At 54.5% G+C, this 23,005-nt stretch overlaps 3 protein-coding genes across 22 annotated transcripts; 1 reads left to right on the forward strand and 2 right to left on the reverse strand.

The window, feature by feature from the left end:
• Positions 1 to 312: 312 nt before the first annotated feature.
• On the forward strand, positions 313 to 5,633 carry Ifrd2 (interferon-related developmental regulator 2). The gene is made up of 12 exons (NM_025903.2): positions 313 to 541; positions 2,498 to 2,617; positions 2,704 to 2,788; positions 2,893 to 3,017; positions 3,100 to 3,257; positions 3,391 to 3,441; positions 3,527 to 3,705; positions 3,797 to 3,902; positions 4,163 to 4,300; positions 4,670 to 4,798; positions 4,871 to 4,966; positions 5,070 to 5,633. Exons 1-12 carry the CDS (start codon positions 484 to 486, stop codon positions 5,148 to 5,150), a joined length of 1,326 nt encoding a protein of 441 aa, NP_080179.1. The 5' UTR covers positions 313 to 483; the 3' UTR covers positions 5,151 to 5,633.
• Lsmem2 (leucine-rich single-pass membrane protein 2) lies at positions 5,221 to 10,585 on the reverse strand. 3 transcript variants are annotated; one of them, XM_030244443.1, is made up of 4 exons: positions 10,508 to 10,585; positions 6,681 to 6,791; positions 6,421 to 6,606; positions 5,221 to 6,264 (listed from the first exon to the last, which is right to left on the reverse strand). In XM_030244443.1, the coding sequence occupies exons 1-4, from the start codon at positions 10,536 to 10,538 to the stop codon at positions 6,131 to 6,133; spliced, it is 462 nt and encodes a 153-aa protein (XP_030100303.1). In that variant the 5' UTR covers positions 10,539 to 10,585; the 3' UTR covers positions 5,221 to 6,130. The 3 variants fall into 3 exon arrangements, with proteins under 3 accessions (XP_030100303.1, XP_030100302.1, NP_001357806.1); XM_030244442.1 differs by lacking the exon at positions 10,508 to 10,585 and adding an exon at positions 9,906 to 10,501; NM_001370877.1 differs by lacking the exon at positions 10,508 to 10,585 and adding an exon at positions 9,584 to 9,670 and having other exon boundaries at positions 5,668 to 6,264.
• On the reverse strand, positions 10,269 to 21,836 carry Sema3b (sema domain, immunoglobulin domain (Ig), short basic domain, secreted, (semaphorin) 3B). 18 transcript variants are annotated; one of them, XM_017313225.2, is made up of 22 exons: positions 21,716 to 21,834; positions 19,629 to 19,687; positions 19,349 to 19,529; positions 19,151 to 19,249; positions 18,042 to 18,182; positions 17,564 to 17,750; positions 16,638 to 16,795; positions 16,402 to 16,464; positions 15,892 to 16,011; positions 15,717 to 15,810; positions 15,469 to 15,588; positions 14,555 to 14,700; positions 14,355 to 14,466; positions 14,179 to 14,248; positions 13,953 to 14,097; positions 13,423 to 13,642; positions 13,049 to 13,140; positions 12,925 to 12,966; positions 12,545 to 12,702; positions 12,398 to 12,453; positions 12,172 to 12,311; positions 10,811 to 11,770 (listed from the first exon to the last, which is right to left on the reverse strand). In XM_017313225.2, exons 6-22 carry the CDS (start codon positions 17,670 to 17,672, stop codon positions 11,366 to 11,368), a joined length of 2,250 nt encoding a protein of 749 aa, XP_017168714.1. In that variant the 5' UTR covers positions 17,673 to 17,750; positions 18,042 to 18,182; positions 19,151 to 19,249; positions 19,349 to 19,529; positions 19,629 to 19,687; positions 21,716 to 21,834; the 3' UTR covers positions 10,811 to 11,365. The 18 variants fall into 18 exon arrangements, 17 of the variants coding, with proteins under 17 accessions (NP_001036244.1, NP_001278467.1, NP_001278466.1 ...); XM_011242862.3 differs by lacking the exon at positions 19,151 to 19,249; XM_011242863.3 differs by having other exon boundaries at positions 18,011 to 18,182; positions 19,151 to 19,529.
• Between the last annotated feature and the right edge of the window lie 1,169 nt (positions 21,837 to 23,005).

Below are 23,005 nucleotides of genomic sequence, written 5' to 3' on the forward strand. Positions count from 1 at the left end.
CAGGTGCTTCGTTATCAGGCCCTGCAGACGCTTCTAGTGAGAAAGGAAACTACTGAGTTAACTATGAACCGCGCGGGCGGGGGTAGGGGAAGGAGGGGCGAAGTGGGTACGCAGGGCATTGTGGGTACATAGTTTAGCTAGAGCGGCGTCGGCTTATGTGTCTCCGGAATGGACTACTACTCCCGTCGTGCACTGCGCACAACTTGGGCGGTGCTAATCTGTGTACGCTGATGCCTGGGGATAGTAGTTTCGGCCGCGTGTATGTGGATCTGAACTTGGTGGCCGGGAACTCACCTTCCCAGCGACCCATTTGACAGGGCGGGGCGCCTCACGAAGATGGTGGCGCGCGCGGCGTGTGGCTCCTGTCGTCCTCGCCAGTCTCAGCTCAGCACACGGGCCAGCGTTTCGCTGGTTTGGAGTCCCCGCCCTCCGGGTCCCTGACCCCGCGCCCCATTCCCGTGTTCCCAATTCTCGGTTCCAGGAATGCCTCGTGCTCGGAAGGGCAATGCGCTCCGCAAGGGCGGTCAGCGCCGTGGAGGAGGTGAGTCCGGGGGCTCCAGTAGACTTGTTCAGTAGTGAGCGGGGGTGTTCCGTGATTCCCCTTCGATGTCATTGAGGGACCTGAGTTGATGAATCTTCCCAGATCAGCCCAGCGTGACCTCCCAGAACTCTGCTAAGGCTCGCACGTGCCCCAGCTGGCATTGGCCACGTGTGCGCCTCACTTGAGCACATTGCCAGCTGTTTTTCGAAATCCCGCGCCGCAACGATGACTTGACCAGCATTAAGGACCTAGGTTTTCCCATCGCTACTGGGGTAGAAAACCACACCAGAAAGAGCGTGAAGCCAACCCTTTTGCCAAATACTAGTAGTGCATTTGGTAGGCTGCACAAGGAAATTAGCAGAGAGACCTTGTCTGTTCTGTAAAACGGGGAAGTGTGATTGGAAAGGTAGAGAATTGGGGCCCTGTCAATTGGACTAGAGACCGGGAGGACATCCAGAGAGACCGAAGCAGCCTGGAGACTTCTTATCAGACTCAACCAGAAGCATGACCTGTTGCATTAAACAAACAACTGCTGAAAAAGAGTGCCTGCCCAGCATATTTTTGACCTGACAGCCACTTTAATGTGGCTTGGGTCTCGGGGCATTTAATAGGGTGGTGACAGTTCCACAAGAACTAGTACTGAAAGCATATACTTACCGAGAGTGGTCTTAGAATTATGGCAGGCCCTGTGAGGGGAGCTTCTGAGACGGTAAAGAATCTGGCGCAAGGGCCCAGCAGCCAAAGGGACCACAATACAGTGCGGCAGATGAGACCGTCCGGGCAGTTTTGACAAGTAGGATAGTAAGAGAAGAGGTGAACAGAAATCAACGTGTGGGCTGAACGTTTTTTTACAAGCAAGTAATGTTAGTGGTCCCTAAGGTGTAAGGACTCCTACTGGGTCAGAACCTGTCCAGGGTGCCTACCATAGTAGCTGCCCTATTTAAGGCCAGTCTTCAGCCCTGGAGAGAGCTCACAGGCCGTCTCTCTGTTCCTGCCCTACTGACACTTTGAGAGTCCCTATGTTTACTTTTTCAGACACCCGGTCAAGAGCTTCTTCTGGTCTTCCAAGGCTCAGAGGCACCATCGTGTCTATACCTAAAGTTGGTGGCCCTGAGTGGACCAAAGGAAGCTCAGAAAACAATATATTTGAAACACAGAGTGCCCAGCACACCCACAGGGACCTGGGCCTCTGCTGCTCCCAGAGTTGGTAGCCTAGTGAGTGCCGTGGCCTGGAGCAGAGCTATTGCCAGTTACATGTCTTTACCTGCTAGACCGAGGGGCGTACTTTGTTGTCCACACCGTAGAGGCTGGGCAACTGGTCAAATTTTACCTCTGCCCTAATGAGGGGCAGGGGGCACTAATGGTATAGCCCAATGGAGAACATAAGACCTAGGCTCGGTTTAAACCCCTGAGTCTGCCTAGTTCTATAACCTGAGCCCTAACCTTTACATTATCTACTTTTGACCATAACCTAAAGTGGGCCAAAGGCCTCCCTGGGACTCATCCCAGTCCCTTCTGCCACTCTGTGGTTCCTGCTGTCCTTAAAGCAGACTGTGTCCACCAAGCAGAGATAGCACACGACTTTAATCCTAGCACTGGAGAAGCAGAGGCAGGTGGATCTCTGTGAGTTCAAAACCAGCCTGGTCCACAGAGCTAGTTCCAGGACAGCCGACGCTACACAAAGAAACCCTATCTGGGAGAGGAAAAACAAAGGCTATGCCTTCCTGGAGTTCCCACTCGCCGAGTCTGCCAGGTTGTCCCTGAGTAGGCCTAGCTCCTGTGTTCTCTAGCAGATAGGCTTTCTTCCCTTTTTTTCTGCTTCCTAATTCAAGTCCCAGGTTTCAGGCCTTGGTTTGCTCATCTCTGAGATGGGATAGCATTGATGAAGTTAACTGAGGTGCCCTGAGTCACCCTTCACAGGTAGAAGCTGGTCAGATTGGGATTTTATGTCCCCAGGTGCCAGGAGCAGTACCCAGGCTGACTCTGGCTCCAGTGAGGATGAAGCGGCCAGTGAGGCCCGGAGCACCACCAGTGACTGTCCCAGCCTTCTCAGCGCCACCACAGAGGACTGCCTGGGTGAGAGCAAATTGACATTTGACAGGGGCTCAGTGAGGGCTCCACTGGACGGGGCAGGATCCAGTGATGACCAGCTGGCTTTGCAGGTGGCGAAGCGGTGGACGAACAGAGCCAGCAGGAAAACCTGGAGGAGAAGCTGAAAGGTTATGTGGACTGCCTGACTGACAAGAGGTACCTCTGGCTGCTGGCCAGCCTCGACACTTGGGGCCCCGTTCAGCCGATGACAAATGGAACCAAGGGTGTGTCACCCACATGAACCCTTTATCGCCTCCCAGTGCCAAGACCCGTCAAGGAGCCCTGGAGAGCCTGCGCCTGGCCCTGGCCTCCCGCCTACTTCCGGACTTTCTGCTGGAGCGCAGCCTCACTCTGGCGGATGCCCTGGAAAAGTGCCTTAAGAAAGGTCGATTCCTGGGCACTTGGGGAACCCTAGCTAGGCAGGTGTTGCCGCTTGCCGCATGCGCTAACTGGAAAGCATCCTGTAGGGAAGGGTGAAGAACAGGCTCTGGCTGCTGCTGTGCTAGGCATTCTCTGTGTGCAGTTGGGCCCTGGACCCAAGGGCGAGGAGCTGTTCCGTAGCCTGCAGCCCTTGCTCATCTCGGTGCTCAGTGACAGTACAGCAAGCCCCACTGCCCGGCTCCATGTGAGTATTTCCATGCCCGTCGGTCCCTCATGCCCAGGCAGGGGGTTGGGCTCTACCTGTCTTCAGATTCTCCACTCATATGATGTTCCTGATGTTGACCCGTGGTGGCCTAGCTTTGTCCTCTTTCCAACAGTGTGCTTCTGCTCTTGGCTTGGGTTGCTATGTGGCTGCCACCGACGTCCAGGTAAGTGGACTTTGGGCACAAGTGGTAGAGCAACTTGGCTCAGTAGCTCTGTCTGAGAGCCACGCCTATCTCCCTGTGCTCCTAGGACCTGGTCTCTTGCTTGGCCTGCTTGGAAGGTGTTTTCAGCTGGTCCTGTGGCACTAGTGGCTCTGCGGCGTCTCTGGTTCCCGCCAGCCTCCATGGCCTTCTCTGTGCTGCCCTGCAGGCCTGGGCATTGCTGCTCACCATCTGTCCTGGTACCCACATCAGCCATATCCTTGACAGGTAGGGGCTGCTGTCTATTGGGAGGGAGAGGGTGTTTGTGAAGGGACCCTCAACCCATCTACGAAGCTTAGCTTGCCTGCCCTTTCTGTAGGCAGCTGCCCCGGCTGCCCCAGCTCTTGTCCAGTGAAAGTGTGAACCTGCGGATTGCTGCTGGTGAAGCCATCGCGCTACTCTTTGAGCTTGCCCGGGACCTTGAGGTGCGAGGGACAGTAGGAAGAGCCCGCTGGCACCAGTGACCATCCCAGGCTGTTTGCAGGGGAGGTGACCCCCAACTCTTAACTCACACACATGCTAGTCTACAGTGGAGGTTTTGAGTAGAGGTGAACTGCCTGCCGGGAGAGGCCTAGGAGGGGTTAGGGGGAGGAGAGCAGTGAGTGGAAGAAAAGCTCTGGGGAGCACCTCGCTCAGTTCCAGCAGAACTCAAGCTCCCACGCCATACCTCCATTGTCCCACACAGGAGGACTTCGTCTATGAAGACATGGAGGCCCTCTGTGGATCTCTGCGTACCCTAGCCACCGACAGCAATAAGTACCGTGCCAAGGTTGACCGGCGGCGCCAGCGCTCCATTTTCCGAGCTGTGCTGCACTTTGTTGAGGTGTGTGTGAGGACATGAGTGACCCTTAAAAATGTATCCCCAAGCCGGACGTGGTGGCGCACGCCTTTAATCCCAGCACTCAGGAGGCAGAGGCAGGTGGATTTCTGAGTTTGAGGACAGCCAGGGCTACACAGAGAAACCCTGTCTGGGGGGGGGGGGAGTGTCCCCAGGGCATAGTGATCCACACCTGTAATCCTAGCACTTAGGAGGCAGGGGCATGCTGGCAAGTAAATTCCGGGACAGCTAGGGCTTCGTAGACCCTGCCTGTCTGTCTGTCTGTCTCTCTTTCTCTCATGTACTCATGCGCATATACACACACCTGTCCCAGGCATGGCAGCCAATCCCAGTCATGGGCCCTCTCCTCTACAGGGTGGTGAATGTGAGGAGGAGACAGTCCGCTTCGGACTGGAAGTGCTCTACATAGACAGCTGGGCTCGCCACCGCATCTACACAGCCTTCAAAGATGTGTTGGGCTCTGGCATACACTATCACCTCCAGGTGAGGGGACACGGGGAGGGCCACCTAGCCTGACTGCTTCAGACTGGCCGTAGCTAATTGCCTTGTTTTCAGAACAATGAGCTTCTCCGTGACATCTTTGGCCTGGGCCCCGTGCTAGTGTTGGATGCTGCTGCCCTGAAGGCCTGCAAGATTTCACGCTTTGAAAAGGTTTGCCCCTTGGACACCTTTATCTTGCCTTCTGTTACCCAGGGGCATAGCTCTGCAAGTAGGCTCTCGGTTCACCGTGCTCCCTTCTTTGCCTCTTTGACAGCACCTGTACAATGCTGCAGCCTTCAAAGCCCGGACCAAGGCCCGTAGTCGTGCAAGGGACAAGCGGGCAGATATCTTGTGAATCAGACTGGCCAACGAGAAGGCTACCCATACCATACCATATTTTTAACAGAAGACAGTGCAAGAACTGGTCCCTGCCAGTGATTGTCACTTTATTTTTTTAATGATGAAACCAAAAATAGACAAATGTGGGAGGGTCAAGGGATCAGGACACTTAGACTCAAGCCCTTTGTATGTGCACTCAGCTCTGTGGCTGTGGCCTCTTCCTGTCCTGTCTCAGGTAAAACCAAATGTGTGCCGGTCCTGGAGGGCTAACGGTCCTAGAGGACTAACCTAGGACCAACGGGCAGGGTGGGTGGTGAGAAAGGACCATCCCTGTTTTATAGACCTTGCCCCACTCCCCCACCCCCACCCCCGACCGGGGCTGCTTCCCTTGGGGGTCTGGCACCTGGCCTCCATGGCATAGGGTAGGCAAAGCTGCCTATAATGGATGTGTGTGCTGGTTTATTAAAGATAAGAGAGAATTAAACGATACTTAGCCCCCTGTGGCCTTTATCCTGAGTCTTGCCTTCCCTCCCTCCCTCCCTCCTTGTCTCCCACCCCAGGCTTGTCTGCAGCTAAGATCTCTACCTCACCTTTGTCCTCCATGGCAGGACACTTAGTTCCCCAGGTCAGCGCTGAGAGCTGAGACTGGACCCCCCACTGGGAGGCCTGGCAGAGTGGGTGGCTGAGCCAGGGCAGCTATTTCTAGACTTCTGAACCTCCTATCTGGGGGTGGCCAGAGGGTGCTGACAGGAGGTGCCAGGAAAAGACTGGTGCCCCATCCTCTGACCTTTGGCTATCCAAAGCAGGGCCCTGGCACCAGAAGGCTTGGTCAGGCCTGGCCTGAAGAGGTCAAGAGAGACAGGAAGCTGTGGAGTTCTATCAGGCTTGTACAGAAATCTCACCAAGGAGTAGTGTAAATGAAGCCATCAGTGAGAGAACAGAGACCTGCTAAAAGCCTCTTTCCCCCTCCCCACAGTCTCACATACAGATGGCATCTCAGCTGGGTGCCCGAGCCTCACTGGAGTTGAGCCTTCTTAGCTGGCTGAGGCTAGCCAGACGCAATTTGAGCAGAGTCTCCTCTTGTGTGCGCAGTGTGTGAGCCAACACCCTCAGGGATTCGCTCTGCAGCACTGGGAATGAGAAGACATTTGTGGGACCTTGTCATGATTGCATGCCTCCCCAGATCCCCAAACAGCCCTTCGTCAGGGTTTGCCCACTGGCCCGTGCCCCACCCTTTATTGCTTCATTTCCAGTTGCCCTGGGTTCCTGGTCCTGCCTGTTCCTACCACTTAGATAGACAGCCACGGTGGCCAGCGCCAGGCAGGTGAACACCAGCAGTACCAGCAGCAGAAGGAAGCCCCCACGGCCACACACAGGGCTGCAACCAGCTTGGGTGCACAGCGATGGTGGTAAGACACCCAGAAGCTCCTCCCATGCCTGTGCCTCCTCCACCAGACAGGGTCGTAGTGAGCCTGCAAGGAGAACCGGTCCATCGGGAAGGTGGTACCCACAGCATCCATCTCACTCCCTGTCTGAGCTCCCTTACCTCCGCTGTGTAGGTCACTGATGGACTCCACTCGGTGCAGACGCACCTCCTGCACGTGGTTAGGAGCCAGTGCTCCCCTGTTCCTCTGGTTCTGCATTGGCAACACGGTGTCTACAGGGGCGGTGGGACAATTGGAGCAATCAGTTCCTTTGTAGGTTGCGGAGACTTGGGACATATGGGAACTGCACCTGTGACATTTGGTTCCAAATTCCCTACAATTTCAGGGGTGACCCTAAGTTTGGGTCCAGGGCTCCAAAGGGTCCAGGGACTCCATGCTCCCATGTCACATTTGAGCATTTCCCAGGTCTGCCTGCTTATTCCTCCTGGCCTCTGGTCTGCCTTCACAGTGATTCGGCCTCTCTTATGGGAGGGAGTCCTGCTGTTTGCACTCAACGGCGCCGCAGGAGTCCACTTTTATTCTTAACAGTTTCAATCTAACTTTGAGGGCTCCTCCCTCTGGCCTCCCTCTGAGGCTATCTGGGCATTTAGGTAGTTTCCAATTCTCAGTGGAAATTAACCCCCAGGACATCCATCATTAAACATGAAGGTTTTCCCCACTTTCCTGAAAGTTACTGAGGACAATTCTCAGAAGTGGAAATCATGGGGCCCAAAGAACTGAGAGTTCTCTTTGAAGCTATCATCAAAACTATCTTCTAAAAGGCCTGTCCAGAGCCCAGCAGTACAACATGGCCACCATTAGCCATCCCACTGTGGGGAAAATGTGTGTGTGTGTGTGTGTGTGGTGCAGAAGCCAAAGGTCTTGCTGACCTGGCACTGGAACCCAATAAATAACCTAGACTCACTAACTACGGAGCCCCAGGAACTCTCTCTACCTCACCAGACCTGCCTGGGATCAGAAGTGTGTACCCCGAGATCTGTAGTCCCCCTCCCAGACATAAAGACTGGCAGACAGTATCTGCTTTTGGACTTGCTTCTGAGCATGTCGTGGGACAGTCTTCACACACATCCTGGCCCCGGAGAAATAAAACTCAGGTCTTTCAAGCATGCTAGACAAGTTCTTCACAGAACTATCCCCAGACTCTGTATGCCCACACCTTTACATATATTTGCTAACTTGAGAGATGAGAAACAGCTTGTCTTGATTGCTGCCTAGGGAGCCTGACCAACGTGTGTGTAATTACCGTTTACAGGTTCTGCCTATTTAGCCGCTGACTGTGGTTCCCTTATGGTTATATTTATTTCAGGTTTTGTTTTGTTTTGTCTTGTTTTGTTTTGTTTTGAGATAGTGACTCACTGTGCTGGCCTGGAACTCATTGCGTAGCCTAAGCTAGGATGGGCTTAAACTCGAAATTCTTTTGCCTCGGCCTACCTATTACTGGCATTAAGTGTGTGCATCTCGCTGGGCAGTGGTGGCTCACGCCTTTGATCCCAGCACTTGGGAGGCAGAGGCAGACCGATTTCTGAGTTCGAGGCCAGCCTGGTCTACAAAGTGAGTTCCAGGACAGCCAGGGCTATGCAGAGAAACCCTGTCTCGAAAAAAAAAAAAAAAGGTGTGTGCATCTCTACCCAGCTTTGCTATTTGGTTTGTTTGTTTGTTTGGGTGTTTTTGTTTTTTAACAAGGGTAGCAACCAGTAAGCTCCATTGTCCTTCCTATCCTCATGTCCCAGTGCACACAGCACTGGGGTTATAAGGCACACAAGACCACACCTGGCTTGTTCCGTGGTCACTGGGGTCTGAATTCAGATCTTCTGGTTATACAGCAAGTGCTTTCAATCACTGAGCCATCTTGTCCCTCCTCCCACCTCCCCTGTTTAAGACAGTCTCAGAAAGTTCCCAGACTGGTTTTGAGTACCTGGTTAATTCAAGTGATCCTTCTGCCTCAGCATTTCAACTATTATCAAAATATTTGTGATTTCTAAATAACTATAATTACACTTTCTGCTGATGTTGACTGGGTATTTAGTTTTGAAACAGGGATTCCCTATGTGGACCTGGCTGCCTAGAATTCAGAATATAGACCAGACTGGCCTTGAACTCACAGAGATCCTCCTGTCTCTGCCTCTTGAGTGTGCACTGTCAAGGTCTTTTATTGGATGTTGTTGTTTGGTTTGGTTTTGCCCCAACTCCAGATGCCTGCCAGGAACGCAGGTTACAGTGTAGCCCAGCACTGGGGATGGATGGCTTTGGGTCCTCCCATCTCCGGACAGTAACTCAGCCTTTATGACGTGCTTGAAGCTGCCCCATGCCATGCTCACAAGCAATTCAAACAAAACCAGAAGCTGTCAGTCCTTGAGCCTGGGCGGCGGACCGCAAGTCACATTACATCCCCTCTGCTCCTCACTGTGCGTCTCCCATACTTTATATGTGAACATGTTTCATTTGCTATAGAAAAAGACACATGGTAGATGTTATAGTTAGGTCTCCCCCTCTCACCCCAAAAAGGTTAACATCCCTTAGCAGAGGGCAGGCCCTTTCTCGGCAGTGTAAAATATTTAGGAGGGACAGGATGGCTCAGCAGGTAAAGGCACTTGACCGGCTAAGTGCCAGTCTTGAGCAGGCTAAGACACTCGGGGCAGGCCTGCCTACTTCATCGCCTCCTGGGCCAGATATCCAAATGCTCCCCAGAACCGGTCTTCACCCCAATCCTGGCTCCTTCGCTGAAGGAAGATCTGAACTGCTTGGGAGCTCCCCCAGATGCCCACACCCACTTGGGCACAGCCTATAGCTGACCCACTCCTAAGTGGAGAGCTTTGAATCCCTCCCTGAGGCAGGACCTTAGGTGGGGAGGAGTTCTAAGTATAACGGATACATTCTTTCTCCATGCATAGGGGTAGGTCCCTAGGAGTGCGGTACAAAAAGACCGAGAGGTCTCCCCATGAAGCCAGGTCTCTCTGTGAGCAGAACTAGAGCCTTGTCCTCCCCAGTGGCCACCCTCTCCTACCTTCTAGGGTCTCCTCAGGCATGGCAGTTGGTAGGTAGTCAGGGCCCAATGAGAGTGCCCAGTAGCAAAACTTGACAAAGAGAGCAATGGCTCCTTTCAGATTCCGGGAGAGGCCTGGCTGCCTCCCAACCTGCCCTTAAAATAGGCCTGAGCTCACTTTTCCTGGACTATATTTAGAGGGGGCAGCTCCGATCCATGAAAGGGGCAGAGTGACCTAGATGGGCTGCCCTAGACTACCTACTTGGTGAAGGGGCTCAGCCAAGAGCTGCTAGCACATGGGCACAAGGAACTTCTCAGAAAACCATACCAACTCTATACCCACCTAGACTTTGGGGGCTTTCATCCTGAAGATCAGCATGTAGCATGCACCGTGTCGCATGCACCATGTTGCATGGTAGAAAAGGATGCCTGCACAGTCCACTCAGCCATCCCTCACTCCCACATACCAGCCATCTCCTTCCAGCAAACGGGAGATAACCACCCACCACTGTGTGACCATCTAATACCAGATAGTGGGGGTAGGGTGGGACACAACTGGAGCCCAATGAATGCCATAGGGATCTGGTAGCCCTACAAGTGGGCACCCATGCTGGCCAGTGGACAGAACTGGGATTAGAAACTGCTATGTCTAGTATTAAACTATAACCTTAGGTTAAAAGAACTTCAGGAGTGGCTTCCACTTTTCCATCTGTAAAACAGGAACAAAGGTTCCTGGCCAACTGTACTGAGAATAAAAATGAAGAAGCATGGCTAAAGCACTTAAGAGGTTTTGGGTCCTCCCTCTCCTCTTCACAAGGGCTTGACAGGCCACGGAGAGAGAGGCACGTGGCTCTCTTGAAGGGTGCTGGTCCAGCTTGCAGGCCTTAGTCTGGGTGGACTCTGTTCTGTTTCTCAACGGTGAAAAGCAGGGCTGGTGGGATCTACCTTCCAAACCATCAGGAGTCCATAGTGCCATAACACCATATCAGCCTCCTGGTTGTTCCGCAGACTTGGAGGGTCTGTCCCCTGCTCCACGACGTTGTTGCCCTGGTTCTTCTATCCCGGAATGTTCTGTCACCAGACATTGGTGATTGGCTCCTTCTTATTCAGCTCAAACACCACCCGTTCAGTGAATTAATACATCCTTGCCCACAACAGCCAGTATTGGTTTTACTTCAGAGAGCTTGGTCCTGCCACTAATGCACTGTGTATTGCCAGTACCCCAGAGGCTCACTGGAACCAGCGTAGTCGTCTACTAACACGTTTAATCTTCACTTTAGCATTCTTGGATGAGGAAAATGCAGGTCTTGAGACCCCTAGGGCGATACCCAAGAGCCCCCAGCAAGGTCTAGGACTACCTGTTGTCTGCTGGGGCCATTCCAATGTCAGCTGATAATGTGTTTATTGCGTTACTTTAGTACAGTTGGCCTGCCTCACCCCATACCCAACGGTCTAATCTGTTCACAGCTTGCTGCTTGCTGCCCAAGAAAGAGAATTCTTTCCCCAGGGCTGCCACCCAAGACAACTCTCTGGTCCTGGTCCACTCTGGAACCCCACGTCTCTGTCCCCTCCCTCCTGGTTAGATCCTGAATTGAGCTTAGGCCACTCTTTGAGGCTACATCCACGGGTTATCTTGTTAATAAATAAGCTACCCTTTGGCCAGGGCCTATGTAAGGGTTAGGTGTCTCTGTTGGCCCAAGGACCTCAGTGTGGCCCAGCCATAACTCATTTGTCTTCCTGGCATCTGTCTGCCCCTCTTTGGAGTGTCATATTCAGCCTCGTCCCATTGTGGGGACAGCCGAGTCACCAGTGAGCTGCACTACGTGGTCCACGCTCAGCACGGAGCTCAGAGACATGCATCCGTCTGTTGCGACCCTTACGACGTGAATCTGCTGCCACAGAGTGGTGCCCGGGCTGCGGGCGGCACATTCGCAGGGAGTTTGCACCTCCGCCACCGCCTGGCTCCACCAACTGCAGAAAGTCCCGGTACCAGAGTTTAGGGCCAGGAGGTGCAGGAGCGGCTGCTTCCTCTGCCCGTGCCAGTCGTTCAGCCTGCGCCGCACTCAACACATGCAGCACCAGGCGACGCAGTGGTTGTGAAAAGCCTTGTTCAACCGCGACGCAAAGATACACGCCAGAGTCCTGGCGCCGCAGCCCCCGCAACAGCAGCCCCCGCGCAGTGCGCTCTACTCTCTCCTCAGCCAGCACCTGTGTGTGAGGGAAGGGACAGAAACAAGGATCATTGGAAGCCAAAGGTGGACAAGGAAAATGGGTGCTGGCATTGACTCACTTTAAAGGGTATGTGAACTTAGCCTTCGGAGGATGAGTCCATCTAGGTGAGTGGGGGATTGGGTAGACTAGAAACCTCAGTGCGCGCGTGGGGGGTTGAGGGCTTTCTCTCTCCAGATGGTAGAGGGTGGGTCAGGAGTCTAGGTGGGCACAGTTGGGGCATCACTAGGTTGTGGAGCTAAGGACAGTAGAGGATGAGACAAACTATGATAAGGGAATCTGACTCACTGAACGGTATGAGGTACAGGCCAAAGGCCTCCTTAGGCAGGGCATAGCTTCTCTTAAATGGGCCTGGTTAGGAAGGGTGGAGCAAGGCACACCTGGGTGTGAGCTGCCTCCCCTGCACCTTGGAAGGTCCACTGCACATGCGCCTGGAGCGAGCGGGGCTCACACTCCAGAAACGCGCTGCCGCTCTCCACACCCAACACCTTCTTCTCCAGCAGCACAGAGTGAGAAGAGTCTTGAGACAAAAGATGTAAAAGTTCAGACAAGGCTTGGGTGTGGCAATTTCAAGGGCCGAGGACAGAAGCTGATTGGGGTACTCACCTCCAGAGCATAGGGTGCTGGGGTCGCCATTCCTTATGTCTTGCCTCCGGAACCGTCTGAGGGAGGCATTAAAACCTATGAGCCCTTCTCTGCTGGTAGCAGAGACTCCCTTCCCAGTAGCCCAATCCAGACTCCAAACCAACCCACCTCTTGGCCGTAGGCTGGAAGCGTGTGCAAGCTGATCCATCCCAGGCGCAGTAAGGATCACGGGCCAAGCAGCATTCTGCGCAGGCGCGGCCTAGGGCAGTGCAGCGATGCAAAGCAATCTGGGCCACTGCGCTGCGCGATGCTATGTAGAGTTGTTGCTAGAGGGCACAAGAGTCTCCAGTCTGATGGAGGACAGCCCTTACCTGGTTCCCTTCAGTCAGATAGCCTTTCCCCCTCTGGACAGGTGGGAACACTGAGGTTCGCATTGTCTAGCAAAGAGAAGCTAGACCTGAAACTCGGGGCTTTGAAAACCAAGGAGAAGCTAGACAGCTGGGGGGCTGTGGGACAGGGTCACTTCTTCCCCAAGTTGAGTTACTCACCCTTTTAGAGGAGATTTGCATGCTGGTGATAGCGGCAGAGTCCTGAAAGGGAGGCGGGGCAAGCGGATCAGGGCGTAGTGGCTTCAGGTGATATGTCCTAGGGTGACTAAGGATGAGGCCTTACCTCGAACACCTGCAGCTCTTCCAGGAGAAGTCCTTCAGAATTAGGTCGGCTGCCTTTGGGGACTGAGATCACTTTCAGCACTGTGCCCACATCTGAAGAAATGAAAAGAAAGAGACTGTTGGTTTTCCCTAACAAGCTGTGTGTGTGTCTGTGTGTGTGTATGCGCATGCGTGCCCTGTCTCCACCATCATCATGATTGGGTCATGAAAAAGTAACAGTTATGGGTTGAAACAATGACCAGAGCCTCCAGAAAGTGGGGCCACAGCCCAGGCAAAGATGTAGATATTAGACTTATCAGGGACAACTGCTACCTCCCGGCCAAGGAACCTGGAGGGGACTCTCTGTCCTATGGGCCATTGTGATGAGACCCTGACCTGTACCAATGAAGAGAACATCGTAGTGTCCATCGGCAGCTGCTACTCGGTCTGCGGCGATTTGGGTGAAGGTGTACCCAGCTCCCACTTGTAGGAAGAGAGGGCGCCCCCCCATGGGCAGGACTGGGTTGTACATGAGAGGGTGGTTCCGAGCAAACTGGATAACGTCATCTGGGAAGTCCTTGGTGGAGCTGAAGGTGCCAAAGGTCTTGCTGGGGCACTAGAAGGCAAGGTGCGTCAGGCAGAGATACAGGGTTTTGTGGTCAGCCCTCCGTTCAAAGCCTCTGGGATCGTGAAAGGTAAGATGTGACAAGGACCCTAAGTATCTATCTGAGCCTTTCCTTGGCGAACCTCAGGCTCTGAGGGGCACAGCTCTATCTTTTATGATGGTGACATTTCCCCACCCTTCCAAAAGGACGGAATCACACTGCACCCTCACCCCCAGCAAAACTCCCAGGGCCGGGCTGAGTCAAATTCTCCACCCTTGAGACTTTGAAGTGGATTACTGCAAGCGGTCCCTAGCAACGCACCATGCCAGGTCTTGGGTAGGGGACACGACCCTGGTAGGACACCCACTGGTGTGTAGGCCCCTCTTTGTGAGCAAAAGGTCCCAAGAAGGCTCGGCGCACATCGTTCATGCTGTACACGCACACAGCAGAGCCCTGGAAGACACCACTGCAGGCAATGGAGAGAGCAGAGTGAGGAACCCCGGCAAACTCAACTGGCTGCCCAAGGGAACTGCTTCCTGCCCCTCACCTGGAGGTGGAGAAGACAGCATAGAGAAGAGGTGTCTGGCGGTCTCGGGAGGACAGAAGGAAAACATCCTCTGCAGGGAAAGACAAGGGTGGTGGGGCAATGCTCACACACCTCAGGCTCCTGGACTCTTCACCCCGACTCCTCCCCTGATGTTACCCCTCATTCAAGACACTCACGAAGTTGGTCAAAGTGGGTGTCACCCTCAACTCCAGGTACTGAGCACACAAGCCGCGCCTTCAGAAATGTGGTCCATTTGTTGACCAAGCTCCGCTGGCCACCCAGGTCATTCTGCTCACAGGATCAGAAGGGATGAGAGCAAGACCATCGCAGGCAAAGGGTCAGGGGCAAAGGTAGAATTGGCCTAGTGTCTCCTTACCCTGCAGATCTGGCCAACACGAGACACAGACATGCGCCCCATTGCTGGTGCTGCTTCCACAGCGGACTCGCGGAAGAAGAAATAGATTTTATCGTCATCAGGGTTCTCACTCTCTGGGATCCAAAAGACCTTGACAAACTTGGGTTCTAGCAAAACAGGAGGCACGGTATCAGCGGGCCTGGTCCTGGTCCATGACAAGGATCTCACAACCAGAGCCTCCAAGACCCACCCTATGATCGGCATCTGCAAGGCAAGAAGCAGCCACGAGGGGGCAGTAGAGACCATAGCTACGAGCGCAAGCGGGCTGCTCCTCTCCCCTTTACAGGGCTTTCTGACCATGCCACACTTCCTTAATTTGCCAGGAAAAGAGGGAGATCGGGTATCTGTTTTCACCTTCATTCACAAATCTTCCTCCCTAGCAGATCAAATACTCCCTGTTCCTGTTTCGGTTTCTCATGCTGTCCCATGCTAAAGGACTCCAGCCCTTGAGAGTCTGAGTTTCCTATCAATGCTAGTTGCTTGAGCCTTATCTTTGCTGGTTTTTTGCCTCAGGGCCTTTGCGCTCATCATTTCCCTTACCTAGAATGCTCATCCAGTTCTGTTGGCTGGCTTTCTTGTGTTCTGGAAGCTATTAATAACCCACAGCCCCTCCCAACAATAGCTTCCCTTATTCAACCCAGACACCTTTTTCCTTTTCTGTTCTTTCATCTTGCACGGCCACTGGCATGTACCTCAGCATATCCTGGCTCCAAGACCCATGGGCTCAAAGACTCCTGCCTGCCTCTGCCTCTGTGCCTCTGGCTCAGGGATTATAGTAGATACATGGAGAGACTTCAATGTGGCTCCCTCATTCTGTGGCACCTTCCCTATCGGAGGAGGGCAGCCCCCTCCCAGGGTCCCCACCAGTGTCTCACCATTGAGCCAGCGGGAATCATGGGGCTCTGTTCGGAGACTCGGATTCTGACCAAGGCTTCGAAAGATGGTAAAGTCCCGGCCCATAAGGTCTGCTGTCACCCCAGAATACAGTTCTTCCCCTGCAGACAGGACAAAGGGGTACTCAGCCAGCTATGAGCTCTGGGGGGGGGGTGCTCCTGGGACACGTGAAGTTCTAGAACTTCTAAAGGGTTCTAGAGTTCTATTGGGTGCCAGCCTTTGGACTCACCCACCAGCACCGAGGCAGCCCGATGCCTTGGGTCATAAGGAGTCTTCCCCTTGCCGTCCTCAAGTTTCCTCCGGTCCAGTTGAAGCATGGGTTCCTGGGGGCAGGGCAGGGGAGTTGTTAATGTCAGGTCCTTTGTCACCCTTCCCATCTCTCCACTGTTTAGTCCTGGTCTTACCTCCAGCCGGTGGCCCACCTCCACAAAGGCACAGGTTGGGTGGAAAGCCCCTGTGCCACAGGCCAGCAAGTGGGTGTGGTTGTAGGTGTGCAGCAGCTTCACGAAGTTCATGCACTCGGTCTGGTGGGCAGGTGGGGCGGGTGCAGTCAGGCTTTCCCCAGGGAGGCAGCCCGAAGGAGTTGCAGGTCACTAGGGGCATCCCCATCCTGTCTCTCTTCTGCATCAGCCCAGGGAAGTACTAACATGAGTTACAGGGACCTGAGTGGCCTTCGTGACAATCTACCTTCACAGGGTAACTACATGAGGAAGTATAGATACACACAGCTCCCCCTGTGACTCAGAGCCCCCCCCCAAGAAGAATCATATAAGCTCCCACCCTGAGTCACTGCCTTATCTGCCTTGACCTCCCTGCCCCTACCCCAGCCATAACAGGCTAGCCTCTCTCTCAGCCCTGGGATGGGGGGGCCCAACTCTCTTCTGCACACTCCCCTTCGAGTAGCCCACACTCACACCAATGTCCTTCCCTGCCCAGTTGCATTCTTCACGCCATTCCACGGGGGCGGGCCAGGCCAGCTATGGGGAGGGAACACAGGTTAGGGATTTGGGGCGCTCTTTATTTTGGGGGTTTCTCTATTCAGTTGCCCACCCCTTGGAGATTCTCTAGAGTCTAGACAGACTGGATTGGGACCCTAAGGCTTTTTCCTGAGCCAGCACTGACGCTGAGTAAGGTTAGGGGTCCCGGGCACCTTCTTGGCTCGCTTGCTGATGTTGTCCAGGCTGAGGGAAGCCACGTGGTTCTCAGCACCCACAAACAGGCGTCCACGCTCCTCATCCACCAGCAAGGCTTCATAACAGCAGGTCCGCTCCAGCCTGAAGGTTCGGACACCATGCCGGGCCTGTAATTCTGCAGGGAGAGATACTTCTCAGTACGTAACAGTGCCAGGAACTTCCTCAAGGCCCTGCCTGGTCGTCTATCTGCAGACCAAGGTTATTTGTGTGACCCAAGACACACACATGGACACGTAGGTGGATGTGAGCTTACACATATGAAGACTGGCCCACCCGGGTGCATGTACAGAGTCACAGGGTGGGTGGTGCATGCCCCCCGGAAAGGGGAAAACAGGTTTGGGAAAACATGTGTAGGCAAGTGGGCTGGCATGCTGGAAGGCAGGCTTATGGACAGCAGGGTTCTAGGAGAGGCAAAAGGAAGACAACTGACAGGACAGAATCCATCCCTAAAATGTCAGGCTGGGGGTCCCTTCCCTGTCATCCTACCGCTAGCTTGGATTTAGCAGAATTGACCAGCAAATGCCACTCTGTGCCCAGGGACCACCCCTGTGTGCAAGGAGTATAAGAAAGGGGCTCTGACAGTCCCCAAACCTGGACTTAACTACTGAAGAGTCATGGAATGCTTTGGGATGGGGGGGGGGGGGATGAGTCGGAGGCAGGGACTGTTGCTATGGAGACAGTAGGGGTCCTCCTTGGGAAAACATGAGCAGAATGTGGGCAGAGAGGTTGGGGGCTGAGGCTAGGACAGGGTTAACTGGAGATGGCCCAAGAAAACCCACAACCCAACAAGTAGTGAGGATGCGCATACTGGCACCAGCAAGTCTTTCCATATCGGGCCCTTTTCCTGTTCAAGCCGGCCCCTCCATCTGCCAGGTGCACCTACCTTGAAAGGAGAGCCGAAGGCGGGGAAGGTTAGGGGCAGTATCCCCTAGCCCTGCTACCCAGAGAAGGGCCAGGCCTGGGATCATGGCGGCGGCCTCAGCCCGCCCCATGCCGGCAGCTCAGGGCGCTCAGGGTTCAGCAGGCGTGTGTGGAGGAGCCTTCAGCAGTCCTGGACTCTGCCCCAGGATCTGGAAGAGAAGAGTCCGCAGCAAAGCAGAGAGGGTAAGGGCGGGTGGGAGGGCACGGGGGAGTCCCAAGGGATCAGATTACAGCCCCTAGGGATAGAGGCTGGGGGGTCGCATACCGTTTCCTCTCCACCAAGGGTGCCCCGCCTGGCCACAATCAGAGACACACCCACACCGGGCACACCCTCAGGGTCACCCTGCATTGGCAGGCACCCGCCCCACCACGTCACCCTCAGTAACCTCCCCTCCGCACACACACTCACAGACGTTAATTCACAAACACTGTGCACCCACTTCATGCCAGCCTGGGGCAGAGACAAGGATACTGATGATGCGGACAAGGTCCCCAGGCAGTAAAGGGCGAAGAGCCGACAGATGAGAGTCAGATCCTGTGGTCATTCCAGAGGGCACCAAGTGCAAAGAGCAAAGCAGTTGCTGCAGGAGAGTGGGTGGAGGGGGGGGCGAGGCCTCAGGAGGTGGCCGTGTACCCACAGACCGGCAGGCAGGGAAATGCAGGGGCACTTTGGGGACTGGATCCAAGGTTGTGGGTGACTACGGATATGAATATATTTCTGAGGGTCCCTTTGTGAACACACATACCCGAACACATGTATGTATACATGAGCGTGTGTGCGTGTCCATATGCATACATGTCTATGAGCAAGCAGGTGTCACACCTATGTAGATATAAGCTGACGTACAAATCTGTATACTTAACACGCGGTGCCGTGTGTATACATCTAGTCAAGTGTGTGCCAGCATTAAATCTGCCTGTTCAGCACATGAATCACATATGTGCACATGGGCAGGTGTGTGTGCAGGCACAGCGGACATGCAAGTGAACACAAAAGCCGCATCGATCGCTTCCGTTGACAAGTGCCATCTATTCTTCTCAGGGCCCTGATCCAGACTCAGGCCAAATCCAGCAGACCCAGTTTTTGTGACCGATTCCTCTCTGTAGCCTGAGGGTTAGAAGGAGCCGGGCACACAGAGACCCAAGCGAGGACTGAGGCCCATGGACGGTTCTGGCTCACTTAAATTAAAGCTCCAGGTGGAACAATTATTTGCCCTCAAAGTCCCTGCCATTTCAGGGTCTTAAGTTTCCCTGTCATTGTTGAGCCCCTCCACTGAACCAGACGCCTTGCCTGGCACACTCAGGTAGATCCAGGCTCTGGCTCCTACAGCTCTCCCTTACAGAAGTACACAGGACAGTGGGGCACTCGAGCCAAGGTCCCAGTGTGATTAAAGAAGGAAATTAGCTGCTGGCTGGGTTGAAGCTCTCCCCTCAATTCACTTTCTACCCCCCCCTCCCAACACACACACCAGTTCCTGGACCCCTCCCAGGCCAGGACCCGATTCTCCCCTGCCCCCCTTTCCTTTCATCTGGTCACACTTGCCTGCACCTTTTCTCAGGTACTAGAAGTCTGTGAGGCTGACAAGGCTGCCTTCCCACACTCCACCAAGAACTCTGACAGGGGTCTCCCACCTTGACCCCTCTTGTCCTGGGGAAGGGAAGAAGGCTAGGGCCCACAGGGCACCCTCTGACGGTTCCTTTAAGTAAAAGCCCCCGCCTCCACCAGGCCAGCCACCGCCCCGAATACCATAAAGTTTGCAGGGCTACAGGGTGGATCGGGTGACCGGCACAGGCAGCTGGGACTGGCTGGAGACCGGTGGCCCCGCAGGAGTGGAATGAGAGCAAGGGTTGGGCAGGTAAAGATGGCCCTCTCCTTCTGGGTTTCAAGGTGAAGGGTGCCCCAAGGATATAGTTCCAGAAACCTGTCACTAAGATAAGGCAAAGCAGGAAGAATCAGCCGAGACCATCCCTGACAGTTCTGTGCAGCAGGCAGCAGGAATGGTGGGCCAGGCACCCCAGGTCCTTACCTGTCCCTCCACAGCTAAGGGATGACTGTACACTCCACAGCAAGCTCAGGTCCCAGGAGCTGGCTAGGACAGTGGTCAGAGGTCAGGGAAGGAGCTCTCCTCTCCTCTTCTGGGCCCCAGCCTGTCACTTTCTTACCAATTGGACCTCAGCTGTCTGCCCCCCCACACACACACACACAATGACAGCCAGGCAGGAAAGGGGGAGGAGGGGGGAGGGGAGGCTCAGGAGATGCTGAGAATGTGGGCCCATCCTCAGAGCCCAGCTAGGGTGGAGCTTGGGGCAGATGTTGGAAAGGTGAATGACCCATGGACTCCCGCTCTCTTCCAAGCTGGCAAGACTGCCCTATCCATCAAACCCAGAACCATGTACCCGAGAGGGGTTTGTAGGGTTGCTTTTGTTTGTTTGAAGGCCAGGGTCTTCTATAGCCTGGGCTGGCCTCGAACTTATCATTAATCAAGGATGGCCCTCAACTTCTTGCTTTACCTACCCCTGCTTCTCAGGGGCTGGGCCAGGAGTGTGGCAGACAGTTTTCAGACAGGAAGGACTCCTACAATTGACTTTGGTGCCCAGGCTGGGAAGTACTTAGGGTTTTGTTGTATAGCTTATTCTGAAAACCACTCCCTGTTTGAAGTCTTGGGAGCACTTTAAAGGGCTGGATGTTGCCTCACTCTCCCCAAGACTGCCCTCAGGGGTCAGAAGGCCCCCAGCCACGGCTGTACGGTTGTATGGCACAGGTGCCTTGGCGCTGCAACTGTGCAGTTTTGTTAATACCGCCTGGACGTCATCCAATCAGAGATAAGGGGACACAGACAGAGATAAGGGGAGACTTATCTCTCCAGGAGCTTTAGGATCTAGTGTTCTTGGCCTACCTGTCTAGCCGCTGGGGGACAAGGGCCAGGGGTGTTCAGAAAGGAGCCTAGGTTTCTAGGATAAGGCCCTACTCTGCTCCTGGGCTCGCTGCCTCTCTCCAAGGACCTGGGCAGCCTCCCCTGGCCTCATGCAAGCAAACAACATTCTTTGGCTGTTTACAATTTTCCACCCAGCAGCAAGTGCCGCCTGGAGGCCCCTGGTCACCCCTGCTGTGTCCCTGGTCTGCCCAGACTGACTCCAGTTCTCCAGACTCAAGGACCCAATCTCTTTTCTTTTATGCCAGGCACCAGCGCTGGTATTCACACCAGGAGGCAGTGCCAGAGGCCCCCCCCCCCACCTTTCTGACAACCGGGGGCTCTCACTTCCCAGCTCAAGGGCACGAGCTGCCTCTGGCCCTCTTTAGCCAGGTGACTTGCTCCCGTAGCTATGTCTCCTCCCTTGAAGAGTGAGAGGTGAGAGGATCTCTTTCCTGCTCCCTACTGCTGGGTTTCATCCTGTTGGATTTAAGGTGGGGCTCCCCTAAAAGGCAGCACTTCAGATGCCAGTACCCGGGTGTCATAACTGGACTTTCTAAAGATTCTGGAATAAGGCAGTCTTGGTCTGAAACCCAGAGAGGCAGCTGGGGTCCCTACTCCTGCTTGAGCCTCTATCTTGGGGACATCCACTAGCACAGGTCTGCTTGGGTTCTCCCTGCGGACTGTGCATTGACAGTACAGCCTACCAAAGCTCTGTCTTTTCCTTTTGGAGATAACTGGATAGTTGCACCAAGTCTCTGCACTTGCCTGCCCACCTTGCCTCACTACCGAGCCACCTCTGCACCATGCCTGGGCTCCCTGTGGTAGCGTGGTGGCTCCGTAGGACACCCAACACCCTTTTGATGGTGGCTGTGCTGGTCGGTCATGCCAGTGTCCTGGGCTGGGTGGGATTGCAGGCTCCCTACTGACACCTGCTTTTGCAATCAACGATGGCTCCACCTTGCAACCTTCCCCCCGCTGGCCACGTGGGCACTAGGTCATGAGACTCTGAGAACTGGAGCTTAGTGCCAGGGGGTGGTAAGGCACTGCCACGAGGACTAGGAGCCCCAGGAAGCCTAATTCCCCCAACAGTATACCACCTGCCCCCAGGCAATCTGGGAAAAAGTCAAGGGTCTGTCAGGACATTCCCCACCCACAAACCCCAAGCCTGGCCACCATGGTCCAGGGGACCCCCGGCCCACCTTTTGGAAAGATCAGTTCCTCCCCTCCTTGCCTCTTGCCCTTCCCTTCAGTGGGCCATGTCAGAGCTGAGGTGGAGGGGTGGCAGGAGGGGCCACCACCAGGAGCCTTGGGCCTTTCACTGTGGCCCTCCCCCTACTGGCTCCACCCCTGCGTTCCCGCCCTCCCTCCCTCCCTCGTGCACATTCCTCCCAGGCTGAGGTCAGCCCCTCTGGGATGGGGAGTCCCCCCCCCTCAACCAGCCACATCACAGTTCCACACTCCTGTTTTCTTCATTGCCCAGTAGAGTGGGATGGGGAAGCCGGGGAGTGGGGGTGGGGCCCCGTTCTTTACAGCCTTTGAGGAAGGGGCTATACCAGGAAAGCTGCAAAAAATACTGTAGAGCACTCTGTACTGATCAACAGCCATTTACATAAATGGCATTTACATAAATACTACATCCCCTAAGTTGGATAGAGAGAGCCTTCCTGGAAACCCTGACTTATGCGTGTGTGGGGCATCCTCTGTATGCTCTGATAGGAGTTGAAGATGCTGAGGGGACTGCCCAGAACCTGTGTAGTGATCAACTAACCCCTCCCCCACATCCCCAAGACAGGATTTCTCTGTAAAGCTCTGGCTTTTCTAGAACTTGGTTTGTAGACCAAGCTAGCTTTGAACTCCCAAATGCTGGCATTAAAGGCACGCGCCACCACCTGCCAACCTTACAGGCTCACTCTTCCTAGCTATCCCTGGTCAGTCGCTTCTATAACCCCCTCGGCTGAGCAGGCTGGTGCACGCTAGAGGCACAGTGCAGATGAGTGCTATTGCCAGCACAGCTCTGGGCCTCTTCTGATGAGGGAAACCCTGCTAGGTCATGGCTACCATCTTAGCCTCAGGCTCAGCTCCTCTCCCACTTCCTACTCTGCATAGCTACTTTTCTCCACCCTCCAATCCTTGTGCTCAGGGATCCCTCCCCTAGGGATCCCCCAGAATTCTCAAAAGTTCACTCCTAGCAGCACCCAAAAACATTCCTCAGGGATCCTATTCTAAGTCTTGTTGAAGATAGGATAAGATCCTACCTGCCTCTTGCCTCTGGGCTGGGACCCTGGGGTCACCCTCCACAGTGCCTTCTTGCTTCTACATCCTGACTTGACTCACAGGAGTTCACAGGGATGAAGCTCCTGGCCCGGGGTCCACAGCACCACCCTAGCTCCGTCTTGCCAGCCTTCTAGCCTCCCGGCTGGCCCGGCCTGTTTCTGAATGCATGGAGCTTTTGTTGCCAAAATATCACCTGGGCTGTGCCTTGAACCCTT

Source organism: Mus musculus, chromosome 9 (genome assembly GCF_000001635.26).
Source record: "Mus musculus strain C57BL/6J chromosome 9, GRCm38.p6 C57BL/6J".
Classification (NCBI taxonomy): domain Eukaryota; kingdom Metazoa; phylum Chordata; class Mammalia; order Rodentia; family Muridae; genus Mus; species Mus musculus.